The sequence below is a fragment of the Mirounga angustirostris genome, unplaced genomic scaffold, assembly GCF_029215605.1.
Source record: "Mirounga angustirostris isolate CCGP_5_RB_7025 unplaced genomic scaffold, mMirAng1.0.hap1 SCAF_1, whole genome shotgun sequence".
NCBI lineage: Eukaryota > Metazoa > Chordata > Mammalia > Carnivora > Phocidae > Mirounga > Mirounga angustirostris.
In genome coordinates this window covers 215479643-215495017 of record NW_026991709.1, presented here as the reverse complement: position 1 = coordinate 215495017, position 15375 = coordinate 215479643, and the positions used below count along the sequence as shown (strand labels likewise).

Here is a 15375-nt window from a genome sequence, read left to right as displayed (position 1 = left end):
GAGTGCGGGCGAGGGCGCGGGTGTAGGTCGGGGCGCAGGTGCATGATCGGGGCCGTGGGTGCAGGTGGGTACGGGTGAGGGTGCGGGTGGGGGTGCAGGTGGGGGTGCAGGTGAGGGCGTGGGTGCATGATCAGGGCCGTGGGTGCATGTGGGTGCGGGTGGGTGCAGGTGGGGGTGCGGGTGAGGGCGCGGGTGGGGGTGCGGGTGGGGGTGCAGGTGGGGGTGTGGGTGAGAGTGCGGGTGAGGGCGCGGGTGTAGGTTGGGGCGCAGGTGCAGGATCAGGGCTGTGGGTGCAGGTGGGTGCGGGTGAGGGTGCGGGTGGGTGTGCAGGTGGGGGTGCAGGTGAGGGCGCAGGTGCATGATCGGGGCCGTGGGTGCATGTGGGTGCAGGTGGGGGTGTGGGTGAGAGTGCGGGCGAGGGCGCGGGTGTAGGTCGGGGCGCGGGTGTATGTCGGGGCACAGGTGCATGATCGGGGCCGTGGGTGCAGGTGGGTGCAGGTGAGGGTGCGGGTGGGTGTACAGGTGGGGGTGCAGGTGAGGGCGCGGGTGCATGATCGAGGCCGTGGGTGCAGGTGGGTGCGGGTGGGTGCAGGTGGGTGCAGGTGGGGGTGCAGGTGGGGGTGCGGGTGAGGGCGCGGGTGGGGGTGCGGGTGGGGGCGCAGGTGTAGATCGGGGCGCAGGTGCATGATCGGGGCCGTGGGTGCAGGTGGGTGCGGGTGGGTGCGCGGGTGTAGGTCGGGGTGCAGGTGCATGATCGCGGCCATGGGTGCAGGTGGGTGTGCAGGTGGGGGTGCAGGTGAGGGTGCAGGAGGGTGCAGGCGCGGGTGTAGGTTGGGGCGCAGGTGCACGATCGCGCCCGTGGGTGCAAGTGGGTGCGGGTGGGGGTGCGGGTGAGGGTGCGGGTGTAGGTTTGGGCGCAGGTGCATGATCGGGGCCGTGGGTGCAGGTGGGTGCGGGTGGGTGCAGGTGGGGGTGCGGGTGTAGGTCGGGGCGCGGGTGCATGATCGCAGCCGTGGGTGCGGGTGCGGGTGGGGGTGGGGCGCGCAGGCAGGTCAATGACGTAGGTGCTAGAGGAGTAGGAACCAGAGGTGGTCCAGGACCTTCATCCTGATGAGGATGCTACATGCCTCCGTTTGCTCGTTTGCAAAATGGTGGCCTCACTGGCTTCCCCCTCCTGCTTCTTCAAACCCTCCCTGGCCTTCAGGACTGCAAGCTGCCATCCCCAGGAAACCTTCAGAAATAGTAAGGATGCGGCTGCCAGGCTCTACTCCCCCCCCCCAAGCAGTGGCTCTGCCAGGACTCACCCCCTTCCACCAGCAGACCCCAGCCCCATGGGCTGCAAGCCATGGGACACCCATTTTACAGATGGGGAGATGGAGGCTTCGAGAGGTCCTGGGCCTGGGTTGAGGTCACACAGTGGCTCTGCCCTCCTCCCAGTCTCGGGGCTCCCTGGGCCCCAGGGGTGGCAGAAACCATGGGTGGGCAGGAAGCTGAGCCCCACTCACAGCCCTACATGGCAGGCATCCATTCAAGCTCTGTGTTGCCCACTGCCCACTGCCTGGGGTCCAGTGAGTGCGTGGAGGCCACCCTGCCCTGAGTCTAGGCAAGGAGGTGGCCCTACGCTGGGGTCTGGGCGGGGAGGTGGCCCTTCACTGGGGTCTGGGTGGGGAGGTGGCCCTTCGCTGGGGTCTGGGTGGGGAGGTGGCCCTTCGCTGGGGTCTGGGTGGGGAGGTGGCCTGGGCGGGGAGGTGGCCCTTCACTGGGGTCTGGGTGGGGAGGTGGCCCTTCGCTGGGGTCTGTGCGGGGAGGTGGCCCTACGCTGGGGTCTGGGCGGGGAGGTGGCCCTACGCTGGGGTCTGGGCGGGGAGGTGGCCCTTCGCTGGGGTCTGGGCGGGGAGGTGGCCCTTCGCTGGGGTCTGGGCGGGGAGGTGGCCCTACGCTGGGGTCTGGGCGGGGAGGTGGCCCGATGCGGGGGCCTGGGCGGGGAGGTGGCCCTTCGCTGGGGTCTGGGCGGGGAGGTGGCCCTTCGCTGGGGTCTGGGTGGGGAGGTGGCCCTTCACTGGGGTCTGGGTGGGGAGGTGGCCTGGGCGGGGAGGTGGCCCTTCACTGGGGTCTGGGTGGGGAGGTGGCCCTTCGCTGGGGTCTGGGTGGGGAGGTGGCCCAACGCTGGGGTCTGGGCAGGGAGGTGGCCTGATGCTGGGGTCTGGGCGGGGAGGTAGCCTGATGCTGGGGTCTGGGCGGGGAGGTGGCCCTTCGCTGGGGTCTGGGCGGGGAGGTGGCCCTACGCTGGGGTCTGGGCGGGGAGGTGGCCCTACGCTGGGGTCTGGGTGGGGAGGTGGTCCTTAACTGGGCCACCCCCTCCTTCCCTCCGCCCACCCCTCTCATGCCAAACTAGGTGAAGCTCCTCCCATACTCTGCAGCTTGAACTGGCCCCCTGGTATCAGGACAAGGCCCCAGGAGGGTTGAGCTCAAGCCCGGTGTCCTGACCCCAGGCCCCCCACCCCTTGTACCGCAGACGGTCAGGGCCTCCTGGGCAGCTGTGGGGAGTCACGGAGGGGGCTATGCTCTGGGTGTCTCAGGGGCAGGGGGAACCAGTGAATGGGGGGCCAGGGGATGGCACCTGGATCCCTCAGCAACTCCATCCTGGTGGGTGTGGCGTCCAGGCCCACCTCTTGTGGACCCCAAGCCCACCTGGCCAAGGTCAGCATCACTCACCTGTTTGAAGTCAACGGCAATGCACGACCCAGAGGAGAAGCTCAAAGACACTGTCCTCCTTTGGGCGGGTGGGCACCGCCAGCAGGCCTGTAGGACCCCGTCACTCAACCTGCAGTAAACATTTATGGAGCGCCTACTGTTTACAAAGCCCCATGCTGATGCTGAGACACGGCCTGGCATACAACAGGCTTCGTGGGGACAGGGCCATCCAGACAGCCCCACAATCACCCTTTGGGCACACGGGACCACCCGTGCCTCCCAGCCTCACCCTGGCCATCCCCAGATACCTCATCCCCAGCCTTGCTGCCAACCTCACCCTACTTGGTCTTGGTGTAACTTCTACCCCTCTCTGGTTTACTGTTCCCCGTCGGGCTGTGTTTCCCCCAACTATACCTTCAGGCCTCCTCCCCCAACCCCAGGTCCCTCCAACCCTGAAAATCAACACCCCCCACCCCACCCCCATGCAGAGGCAGGATCCCCAGGGCCTAGCATAAGACCACGAATACAATTGGTACTCAATAAGTGTTTTGTAGGTGAATTAATGCCACAGTGACAAATGTTACGAAGGAGAGGCCCCGGGGCGCCTGGGTGGCTCAGTCGTTAAGCGTCTGCCTTCGGCTCAGGTCATGATCGCAGGGTCCTGGGATCGAGCCCCACATCAGGCTCCCTGATCAGCAGGGAGTCTGCTTCTCCCTCTCCCACTCCCCCTGCTTGTGTTCCTTCTCTCGCTGTGTCTCTGTGTCAAATAAATACAAAATCTTTAAAAAAAAAAAAAAAAAAAAAAAGGAGAGGCCCGTGGTGTCAGAGAACATAAAACAGCCCTGGCGGGGTTTAGAGGGGTCAACAGGGCAGGATCCCTGGATGAAGTGACTTCCAGGTGGAGCCTGAGGGTGAGTGAGAGGGGCCAGGTGGAGGGGATAGCATGTACCAAGTCCTGGAAGAGGCCCTTTAGCGTGGGCAAGACGCGCATGGATGTGGGAAGCGGGCGGCCATGGGGCCTGGAGACAGCGCTCGACCCCAACTGGACCTCCCCGCCACCCTCCATGCTCAGATGGGGGGGGGGGGCAGTGCCCCCGGCAGGACCAGCTGCTGCCCACTGCACCCAGTGCCTGCCCATGGCTGGGGCTTCCCGGGCACCCCCTCACCATTGCTCAGGTCCTGCGGGAGCCTTGGTCACATGGCCAGAGGGACTTCCGAGAGGCCTGGGTGCCCTGGAGCAGAAGGGACTCTAGGGACGGCCCGAGGGACAAAGGGTGGACAGGCAGCCCACTCAGCAGCTGCAGGTCGTGCTTGGAGTCCCCACCCGGAAGGGGGGTTTCAGTGGGGTGATGTAGGGGGCCACATATACAGTAAGAGGCCAATAAACACCTGCTCTCCTCTGGCCTCATCTCCCTCCTCGTCCACACGTCCTAAAGAAAACTCCGGACTCAAATCATTTTACCCCTAAATGGCATGAGGCCACCCCCCGCCCCCTTTCCCTGACATAGACACATCCTGCCCACCTCAGCCCAGCCCGGGTGACCGACCGACCTGTCCACACCCTCCCTGGAGGACTCAGCAGCCCCTTGGCCTGCAGCTGCATCCTTCAGACCGTGGACCCCTTTGTGGTCCGGGACGGTACTGCACCCCCATGCTCCGACCTGCCCCTGTGTAGGACCTGCCCCTGAGCCACCACCCCCACAGATGCCCCAAGCGCAAGGGCCGACCACAAGCCCTGAGGTGGGAACTGTACACAAAGAATGGGCAGAAAGCTGCTTCCTCCCTGCCCTGCCCACAGGCAGCCCTTTGCCACCCCCACCCCTGCAGGGCTCTAGGAGCCCCGTACCCAGCCCCACGGCGACGTCAGGAGAAGTTGAAACTCCTCCCCAGGTTCCTGTCTGTCCTTCCTGGGTGGGAAGAGCGGCCAAGGGTCCCCAGCACCCCAGTCCCCAAGCCCCAAACTTGGGATGGGGGGGTTGGGGCAGAGGCCTGGAGATTGGGGGAGGGCCCAGGTCACAGTGGGTCTCACTTCCCGGATGCACACAGACGTGGGTGTTAATCCAGCCCTGCCAGGGTGGCCCTGGGCAAGTTGCTACCCATCTCTGTGCCTCAGTTTCCTTGTCTAGAAAATGGAGTCACCCCAGACGTTTCCCAGGACTGTCCACGGAGCCCCACCCTGGCCCTTGGGGCCCAGCTCTGTTTCCCAGCTCCCAGCACAGGGATCAGTCACCAAGGAGGCTTCCCGGAGGAGGTGGCAATGCCTGAGCTGACTGGATAGGAGTATAAGGAGTATAAGGAGAGGGCTGCCAGGCTCCGCATCAAGACAAGAGCATGAGGGAGCAAGGCCTGCAGTGTGGTTGGAAGGCAGCAAGGCAAGGAGAGCAGGGCCTGGAGGGGGTGGGCCTAGAAGAGCGGCCGGAGGCTGGGAAGAGTAAGAGTCCTTGGCCAGCTGTGGAGGGGGCGAGTGGTCACGGCAAGGAGGCCATCCAGGCTCATAGGGGACGCACAGAATCGGAAGGCAGCTCTTGATCAACTCTGCTGCCACCTGGTGGCAGCATGCACATTGGCGCAAGCGTGAGAAGCCCTCTTCTCAGCTCTGATGCGGGAGCTGACCACCGCAGGGGAGGGGTTTACGGTTTAGAGCAGCCGTGCCAGGGGCGAGCATCGTGGTCCCATCCTGGGAAATATTGCTGATGAGTGTCAGGAGGATGTCAGGAATTCCCCGAATTTCCCAGGAGCCCAAGGCAGGGAAGTGGTTTCCATAAAAAGCCCAGAGGGACCTTTAGTGCCCAGAGAGGGGGGTAAATGAGGTTTGCGGGAGGGAATGAAGCCCACTGATGGGAACACAGAGACCAGAAAGCCAGCCCCCCGCCCCCCTGGTGTTTCCCGTGGGCTCATGCCTGTGATGCTGGATCAGGAGAGGTCTGCACGCCGCAAAGATCAGACCCCAGAAGGGGAGGCCTGGGGTGCTGGGGTGATTTGCTGGAGGTGGGCTGGGCTTGTGGCAATTTGGGGAACCACAAAACCACAGGGTGGAGGCCTCAGGGAGTGAGCGTCCCGGGAGGCCGAGGTCTGCACCCGGTGGGGCCACTCCCCACAGCTCACGGGTCCCCGGCTCCCGCGGTTGGGAAAGACACTCAAGTCATGTTCTTACTGTGGCATAACTCAGACCGAGTACAATGCACGCCGCCTGCAAGCCTCAGAGTCGCCGCCACTCGGGTCTGGAATTAGAGCCTCCCTGGCCCGCGCCCCTCAAGGCAGTCACCACCCTGCCCTCCTGAAGGCGGTTAATGGTTAACAACCCTCCCTCTTTCTTCTCTAAGGACTTTATAAACCTTCATTCATTTAATCCTTGCAACAACCCGGAGACAGAGCCTAGTGTTCAAGCTGTCGTTCTATAGATGAGGACACTGAGGCACGGAGGGGTAGAGTCGGTGGCCTGGACTGGTGCAGTAGGCAAGCAGCCACACGGGAATATGAACCCAAAGTCAACACACTTGACCACCACGACACGGATGAACGGAGTATACAGGTGGTGCTCAATTGATGCAGCTTTGGTTAAATCTGCTGTCCCTGCCAGAGCCACTTCCTCCAAAGACATGGCTGCCTCCACTCTCCCCCATCCCCAGACCGGAAAGGGGTGCTTGCTAAGTGCTCTATGGTCACTTTAACGAAGCAGGTTGGGGGGACCCTGCCAGGAGGGGAGGGGGCAGGACTGGTTGGTGTGCATCAGACCAAGGGAGGGATAAAGGGCGGACATTGAGCACCTGCTGTGTGCCGGGCTCTGGGACAGCAGGGCCGGCGTCCTCATCCCTGGAGAGTATGGGATTCGCTGGCCACAGGGGACAGTGAGGACCCCAGCCGTGGCCCCAGCTCTGGGCAGTCCCGGGGGCCCCGCCCGCCCATCCTGCAGATGGATCCGTTGGCTCCCTCCCCTGAACCTTGCCTGAGCCAGGAGAACGTTGCTTCTTGCGACAGCTGGGCCTGTTGTAGTTGGAGCATCCCGGGGGAGGCAGGAAGTGCAACAGGGGTCATGGGCTGGGGGCCGGGCCCTGGGGACCCCAGCTCCGTTGTTCTCCGAGTTCTCCTGCTGCTCCAGGCAGGAGCGCCCCAACTAAGAGGAGGTTAGGTCCAGCCCGCAGGCCTGGGCTGGAATCCGGCAGTGCCGCTCAGGCGGGCAGGGGGCTCAGCCAGGCTCAGGGAGGTGGGGGTTGGGGCCTGCTTCCCAGAACTTCTGCCGGCGGCCGGATGGCGACCAGGCCCCGGCTGAGAGTTACAGCCAGGAAGGCTGGAGGGCCAGGCCCTGATCGGGAGGGGCTGCAGACCACCCTCCTGCTGGGAACCATGGGGCCTGGCGCCAACCCCAGGTCTCCTGGGGGGGGGCGGTCACTGGACAGGAACTGATGGGGAGGCCCTCACTCTCTTCATCTCAGACGGGAACCCAGCAGCCCGGCCGCCCCTGTGGAATGTCAGGACAGTGCACGGTGTCCTGGGTAAACTGAGGCACGTGGGGACCCCAGCCAAGGTCCTTCAGGACTAGGGTGCCAGATTTCATAAAAACACAGGACGCCTAGTTATACGTGAATGTCAGGTAAACAGTGACTGATAGAGAAGTGTGTCCCGTGCAATATTTGGGAGCTACTTACTCTAAAAGAAATTTGTTTATCTGACCTTCCATTTAATCGTGCAGCCCTAGCGGAGACCCTGCTAGAGCCAACCTGGGCCCCTCGCGCCCCTCCTCCCACCCCCTCTTCCCACCACTCGCCCCCCCAGGGCGGGGGAGAGGAAGTGGGGACACGTGGCCCCACCGTGGGGCAACTGCAACGGCCTCCGGGCGTGGGGCTATAAGAGGGGCAGGTGGGCGCAGGGGGCAGAGACGCCAGAGCCCCGGCCCGGCCATGACTCCGAGCCGCAGCGCCTCCCGCCCCGCCCTCGTGCCCCTGCTGCTGGCCATGCTGCTGGCTGGTGAGTGGGGCCACGTGTCTGTCCGTCTGTCTGTCCCTCTCCACTTGCCCTGGACCCTCACGGCCCCTCACCCTCGTGGGAAGGTGGCAGCCGGGACGAGGAGGCCCTTTTGCAGAGGAGGACGTGCGTTCTGAGTGGTCAAGCCGCCGAGGGAGCCCAGAGCCGGGGTTTGAACCAGAGGTCACGCTCTGGGGACCCCGAAGCCGTCAGGTCTCAGCCTGGCTGTGCCGGGTTGGGGTGCGGGGTGGTGGCAGGCCCCTTCTGCCCTCCGCGCCTCAGTTCCCTCCCCTGGGCCACAAGCCCGTGAGGAGCCCTAAGCCTGCTGTTAGGTCCAGGGGGCACTGGCCCCCGGGCTGGGCTCCTCCGTGGCGCTCACCGCCCCACCCCCACCCCGCGTCCTCAGGCCCGGCACTGGCCTCGGAGATCGTGGGTGGCCGCGCCGCCCAGCCCCACGCGTGGCCCTTCATGGTGTCCCTACAGCGGCGAGGAGGTCACTTCTGTGGTGCTACTCTCATTGCCCCCAACTTCGTCATGTCGGCTGCCCACTGCGTGAATGGTTTGTGAGTCACATGCCTACCCTCCTGGGAGCCCTGTCTCCACGTCTGTGTCACAGGGAGAGTGGGACCAGGAGCCCGAGGTCCTCCCAGGGGCCCGCCCCTGCCCGCCCCGTGCCCGCATCAGCGCACCTTCCCCACCGGGCCCCCCTGGGCTCTGGTGGGGCCCGGCTGAGCTCTGGGGGCCTCCCCACCACCAGGACCACCTCCAATCACCTCCTGCTTCCCCACCACCAGGACCACCTCCAATCACCTCCTGCCTCCCCACCACCAGGACCACCTCCAATCACCTCCTGCCTCCCCCTTGCTGCAGGAACTTCCGTTCGGTGGTGGCAGTGCTGGGGGCACATGACCTGGGGCAACGTGAGCCCACCAGGCAAACATTCGCCATCCAGCGGGTCTTTGAAAACGGCTTCGACCCCCAGAGGCTGCTGAATGACATCGTGATCCTCCAGGTGCGGAGCTGGGCAGGCCAGGCTGGGGATGCCCAAGAGGGGACCCGGCAGGTGCAGAGGCCCAGGGGCAGGATGCCTGGGGAGGGGGCCAGAGACTGGGGGACATGGTGGGGCCCCAGCTTTAAGTGGGTACACGACCCCGTTGTGCCTCAGTCTCCACCTCTGTAACAGGGGGAAATAAACCCCGCCTGGCAGGGCTGTTGAGAAATTAAATGAGATGGGGCGCCTGGGTGGCTCAGATGGTTGAGCGTCTGCCTTCGGCTCGGGTCATGATCCCAGGGTCCTGGGATCGAGAGTCCCGCATCGGGCTCTCTGCTCCTTGGGAGCCTGCTTCTCCCTCTGACCCTCTCCCCTCTCATGCTGTTTCTCTTTCGCTCGCTCGCTAAAAAATAAATAAAATCTTTAAAAAAAAAAAAAAGAAATTAAATGAGATGATACGGGAAGCTCTGAGCCGTTGTCAATCAACAAACTGTTGTTATTTGTGTGGCCGAGCACAGGGACAGTTCCTGTCTTTGTGAAATGGGGCCAAACTCCCCCCATTCAGCTGGTGGGAGACGTAAGGGTGAAACCCTCCCTTCCCCACTGCTTGCAAAGTTATGATTAGCCTCTGGGAATGTTCTAGAACAAGGGTTTTATTGTCATTGCTGTTGCCCACAGTGTGTTTTATTGAGTACCCACTGTTTACTGCATTCAAGGCATGTCCAGAGATGCTCTGGGCCACTATGGTTGCTCCCACTGTAGAGATGGGGAAACTGAGGCTCGGGGCAAGGAGCACCTTGCAGGGTGGGTGTCCTGCTCCGTAAGATCCCAGGACCACGGTGATACCTCAGCTGGGGAAACTGAGGCCCAGGGAGGGGAGGGTCATGGCCACCACCCCCTGTGACGCTCTGACGCTCTGTCCCGCCCACCACAGCTCAACGGGTCAGCCACCATCAACAGGAACGTGCGGGTGGCCAGGCTGCCTGCCCAGAATCAAGGTGTGGGCAGTGGGGTGCCGTGCCTGGCCATGGGCTGGGGCCAGCTGGGCACGACCCGGCCACCGCCCAGGATCCTGCAGGAGCTCAACGTGACCGTGGTGACCACCCTCTGCCGCCGAGCCAACGTGTGCACGCTGGTGCCCCGTCGGCGGGCTGGCATCTGCTTTGTGCGTACCCCCCGCCCCCCGAGGCTCCACCCCACTCCCGCCTGGGCTGCAGCCGGAGTCCTGGAAGCCCAGCCTCCCAACCCCGTCTGTCTCCACAGGGGGACTCTGGCGGGCCACTGCTCTGCAACGGGCTGGTCCAGGGCATTGACTCGTTCATCCGCGGAAGCTGCGGCTCCGGGTTCTACCCGGACGCCTTTGCTCCAGTCGCACAGTTCGCAGACTGGATCAACTCCATCATCCGCCGCGGCCACGACCGCCCCTCCCTCCACCCGCGGGACCCGGCCAGCAGGACCGGCTAGGAAGAGCTGCCCCTGGCCCGGCCCTGCCCGCACTGCATCCTTCGCATCTCACACAATAAAAGCCCTCTCTGTTTTGTACGAACGTGTCCGGGTGTTCGGTGGTTGTTCAGCTGGGTATTGAACGTAGTCAGCAAAGTGTCTGGGGCATCTCATGAGTATGTTGTCACCAAAGAGCGGCCAATTCAGGGCGTTGGGGTAAGAAGGCCCTTCCCCCCCTCCACGAAAGGATGCCTGTTGCCATTCGGGTTCCCAGCGGATGACAGTGCTGCTGGCGGTGAGGGTACAGACTGGAGCCGCTGCTCACTGAGGGCCCCACGGCACAGGACCCGCGCTGGCTCCTTGCCCCGTTCACTCCGCTGGCCCTCTCTCCAGCCCTTGAGGCGGGTCCCATCAGTGCCCCATTTTACAGGTGAAGAAGTGGGGGTGCAGACCCGTGTGAAGCCGTGCTCAGGACCCTAGGTTTGAGCCCCAGCTCTGTGACTTTGGGCAACTTGCTCTCTTGCCCTCCCTTGAGCCTCTGTGTCCCTGCAGGGAGGGGAGGGGTCCGGGCCCCAGACCGGCCTCGGCCTCGTGACCCCCCCCCCACTCCTGCTGGGGATCACCAGCCTGGGCTCTCCTGCAGGGTTCTGGCCTTTGGTGCTCCCTCTGCCTGCTGGGCTGCTCCCCGGTGGCTCCCCTCACCACACCTCCTCCCAGGTCCTGGCTGCTGAGAAGGTGTCTGCCCTGCAATTGCCCTTTCTTTTTTTTTTTTTTTTTTTAAAGATTTTATTTATTTATTTGACAGAGACAGAGACAGCGAGAGCAGGAACACAAGCAGGGGGAGCGGGAGAGGGAGAAGCAGGCCTCCTGCTGAGCCGGGAGCCCGATGTGGGACTCGATCCCAGAACCCTGGGATCACGACCTGAGCCGAAGGCAGTCGCTTAACCAACTGAGCCACCCAGGCGCCCTGCAATTGCCCTTTCAACGGAACACTATACTATACCCTAGAGGTCTTTCCACGCCAACACAGCATCTGGGGGTATCCAGGGTTATTTACTGAACCGTCCTGTCTTGCTGAATCATTCCCAAATTTTGTTGCAAATCCCAACTCTTACATAATCTGGACTTCATACCCTAATGGGTTTTTGTTTGAAGTTCCTGATTTCAATAAGGAAACATGTTAGAATCTAACAAATCACACTGGTTATATTTTTTTTCTATTCTTCTCTGCGTATGAAATAGTCCACAGTAAAGAGGAAAGAAGTAGAAGGGAAAATATTGTGCAGTGTGTCCCCTGGAGTCCACCCCACCCTTGTGGTCCCAGCACTGCCCCCACCGTGGGTTCATGAGATGTTGATCCATGATCCCCATCTTATAAAGGGCCATGTAACCCACCTTGTGCTCATCAGAACCTGACATCCCTTGCTCACAGTGATTGGTTTGGGAGGGGACATGCGATCGAAGCTAAGCTAATCAGACACAGCCTTGAGAAGCTGGCTGGAATGAAGGGGGATTCTGGGGAAGGGCCCACTGAGCCACTGGGCTGAGTCTGGGGCCTCTGGGCCCACAACAGGGGAGCCTGGTGAGGAGAAAAGCCACCAAGGAGGAGAGGAGAAACCAGAGACAGAGAAACCTAATATTGTTCAGGCCCCTGGATCAAGCCACACCTGAAGGGAGACCCTGAAATTTCCATTTAAATTTCCTTGTTGAAAACTCCACCAAGTTCAACTTGATTTTTCTTTTTCTTTTTCTTTTTAAAAAAGATTTTATTTATTTATTTGAGAGAGAGAGAGAGAGTCCGAGCAGGGGGAAAGGCAGAGGGAGCGGGAGAAGCAGACTCCCCACTGAGCAGGGAGCCCGACGCTGGGCTCGATCCCAGGACCCTGGGATCATGACCTGAGCCGAAGGCAGTCGCTTCACCGACTGAGCCCCCCAGGCGCCCCTCAAGCTGGTTTTTCTGTCTTCCCAGCTGCCCCTACACACCACCTTTCTAATACTCTGCTTGCTGGGGTATCAGGCCCCAGAGCCACGGAGGACAAGAACCTCAGGTGACCTTCTTCCCACCCCCACCCAACTTCTTGGGGGAGGAAGAGAAAGGAGGGAGGGGCAGAAAAACGAGGAAGTTGGTTGTTTACAAGCTGTAGCCTCCAGGTCCTGTTGCAAAACTCTGGGGCTGGAAGGGCACTCTGGGGAGACTGGGCTGGCAGGGTAGGGTGCTGAAGGGTAGGTCGTCCTGTTCTGCTTTCTGCCCGTCCTAAGGGTACTGCCACACGAGGGCCAGTCCTGGATCAGGCACCTCCAACTGCCTGTGTGGTCTTGGTGTGGAGCCGTGAGGGAGCTTAAGCCCGGCGCCGAGGAGGGTGGAAGCGGGGCAGGCAGGTTTCGCTTTCCCCAGCTGGACTGCTGCCCACCCAACAGACAGGGCCTGCGGGGGAACCGCCCCCAGCCAGGTTCGTACAAGTGCCCCCCAGGCTCCGGCCACACCGCAGCAACATGGCAGACCGTCTGGTGCATCTCGTCACTCTGGTCCTCCTAGGAGCAGCCGCATGTGGTGAGTGGACCTGGGACGAAGGGACAGTGGGAGCCACCAGTCTGGGGGGCAGTGAGCCCTCCCCCCCATCCCCCGGCTCCACTAGGTGGGCAGGAAGGGGGACAGGATCCACGTGCATGGAAGGCTCTGAAAGTCTAGGAATTTTCAGAACTTCGAATGTGAGACCTGAGCTTTCCCCACAGTGAGGATCCGCAGCTGCGCGGGGCAGGACTGGCGGCCAGCGAAGCCAGCGCCGCCTGGACCGCAGCCCCCCGTGGCTCCCGTTTGCCTTGAAGCTGTTAGGCGCAGTGTGTAGGCCGGATTTGCCCCAGACCCCACCACTCCCCATCATTCTGTCCGCTGGCTGTGCTCCCTGGCCCCTGCGCAGTTCGCCCCTCTGGTGGGTAGAATGCCAGGCCTGAGCGGGCTGCAGTGGCCCGGGTGCAGGAGCGAGGTGTGCGGGCTCGCCTCCGGCCAGCGCTGAAGCGCTCACGCCCACCTGCCCGTCCCCAGCGGCGCAGCCTCGCGGGCGGATCCTGGGCGGCCGCGAGGCCGTGTCCCACGCGCGGCCCTACATGGCGTCGGTGCAGGTGAACGGCAAGCACGTGTGCGGCGGCTTCCTGGTGTCCGAGCAGTGGGTGCTGAGCGCAGCGCACTGCCTGGAGGACGCGTGAGTGGCCTGGAGAGAGGCGGAGCAGAGAGCGCGGGAGGCGGTTTGGCTGGGGTGGGGACGTGGCTCTGATGTGGACCCCACTCCCAGGGCGGACGGGAAGGTGCAGGTGCTCCTGGGCGCACACTCCCTGTCGCAGCCGGAGCCCTCCAAGCGCCTGTACGACGTGCTCCGCGCAGTGCCCCACCCAGACAGCCGGCCCGACACAATCGACCACGACCTCCTCCTGCTGAAGGTCAGCCAAGTCCAGCCGCAACCCCTCCTGCCGCACGCACCCCCGCCCATCCCCGCCCTGACGCTCGCTTCCGCCCCATCCCGCAGCTGTCAGATAAGGCCGAGCTGGGTCCCGCCGTGCAGCCCCTGGCCTGGCAGCGCGAGGACCGCGACGTGGCGGCCGGCACGCTCTGCGACGTGGCCGGCTGGGGTGTGGTCACCCACGCGGGCCGCCGGCCGGACCGCCTGCAGCACCTGCTCCTGCGGGTGCTCGACCGCGCCACCTGCAACCTGCGCACGTACCACGACGGCACCATCACCGAGCGCATGATGTGCGGGGAGAGCAACCGCCGGGACACCTGCAAGGTGCGCCGGGGAGCGGGGCCATCGAGGGGGCGGGGCGTGCGGCGAGGAGGGCCCGGGGGCGGGGCGGGGCCGAGGTCCGGACTGCTGGGGAGGAGAGGGAGGGCTACTGGCGGAGAGAGCCGGGCGCGGGGTCGGGGGCGCGGGGCGCGACGCAGCGCTCACGGCCCGCCCCCACAGGGCGACTCCGGGGGCCCACTGGTGTGCGGCGGCGTGGCCGAAGCCGTGGTCACTTCGGGCTCGCGCGTGTGCGGCAACCGCAAGAAGCCCGGCATCTACACGCGCGTGGCGAGCTACGCGGCCTGGATCGACGGTGTGCTGGCCGAGGGCGCGGCCGCCTGAGGAGGCCCCGGGGGGCGGCGGTCACGGGGTCGAGCAATAAAAGTCCTGTCCTGCAAGCGCCCCGCCTGCACTGAGCACGCCGGCCGCGGGGGACCGGGACCCGAGGGCGGCGAGGACGCGGCTCCACGCTTCGGCCGCAGGGGGGCGCCCCGACTCTTCCACCCGGGGTGGGGGAGGGGCTTACGTCCCAGGTGCCCCTTCCGCTCCCGCGGACGTCCGGCCCTCTGTCCGGCCTCCCAAGCGGGGCGGGAGGGCCCACTGTGTGCGAGGCCCTGCTCTGGGCTGAGCTTTAGGTACACAGACCCTCTGAAGTCAGTCGTGTTCTTGGGACCCAGGTCCCACATCGGGAAACTGAGGCTCAGAGGCTTCGTGACTCCCCTGAGATCCGAGGAAGCTCCCGGCAAAGCCTGGATCCGACCCCAGAACCACAGCACCTGCGCTCGGGGTCATCGCCAGGTGCTCTGAGGTTCACAGAGTAAGTTAGGTGGATGGGTGTCCCAGAGCAGCCATACTGACGGGCGCCCTGGGCCTCAGTTTACCCTTCTGGGCAACGACAAGGAGGTCGGAGGGCAGAACCCAGGCCCTGAGGCCCTTTGCCATCTCCCACCTGGATGAGGAGCCACTGAGACCCAGCACCCGCTAGGCCCCAGGTGTCCAGCTTGGCCCACAGAGGGGTTCATGACTTCCCTTTTGTTGAAAAGGAGACTGAGGGTCTGAGAGGTGAAGTCATGGGCCCCACTGGGGGTTGGGGAATTGGGACTGGAACCTGTGGCCATGTTTTACTTTCCTACTACAGGATGTTCACCTTGGAGTCATACGCTCATTCGTACACAAGCGCTTACTGAGCACCTACTGTGTGCTCAGCCCTGCTCGTAATAACTTAGTCCAGGCGTGGCTGCAGGGGCTCCAGAATGAGGGGACCCAGACCCCACCTCTTGACGGGAGTCATGTTCACGTCATAAAACCACAACTTAACCTTAAACCCATGATGTGACTGCAGAACGGACCCGTTGTTCTAAAACAAGTAACCAGCTTAAAAAGTAGGACTTGAGAGAGACAATGGCTAAAGAGGACGGGGCCCAGTGAAGGGTGTGGAGGGCCAAGCAGAAGCATGAGGTTCATGAGCCCTGAACCTCAAGCACGCAGACGGCACAGCAGTGGGGGCTG

The 15375-nt window shown here is 63.4% G+C and overlaps 2 protein-coding genes across 2 annotated transcripts; both read left to right on the top strand.

Moving 5' to 3' along the window:
- The first annotated feature begins 6850 nt into the window (after window positions 1-6850).
- On the top strand, window positions 6851-10534 carry LOC123863108 (neutrophil elastase-like). The gene is given in 6 exon segments (XM_045902279.2): window positions 6851-7659; window positions 8063-8219; window positions 8527-8668; window positions 9582-9812; window positions 9911-10060; window positions 10063-10534. Coding segments are annotated over 6 exon segments (855 nt in total). The 5' UTR covers window positions 6851-7592; the 3' UTR covers window positions 10171-10534.
- Window positions 10535-12258: 1724 nt separating this feature from the next.
- CFD (complement factor D) lies at window positions 12259-14264 on the top strand. The gene is made up of 5 exons (XM_045863507.3): window positions 12259-12641; window positions 13134-13290; window positions 13381-13525; window positions 13612-13869; window positions 14047-14264. Exons 1-5 carry the CDS (start codon window positions 12584-12586, stop codon window positions 14206-14208), a joined length of 780 nt encoding a protein of 259 aa, XP_045719463.1. The 5' UTR covers window positions 12259-12583; the 3' UTR covers window positions 14209-14264.
- The last annotated feature ends 1111 nt before the right edge of the window (window positions 14265-15375 follow it).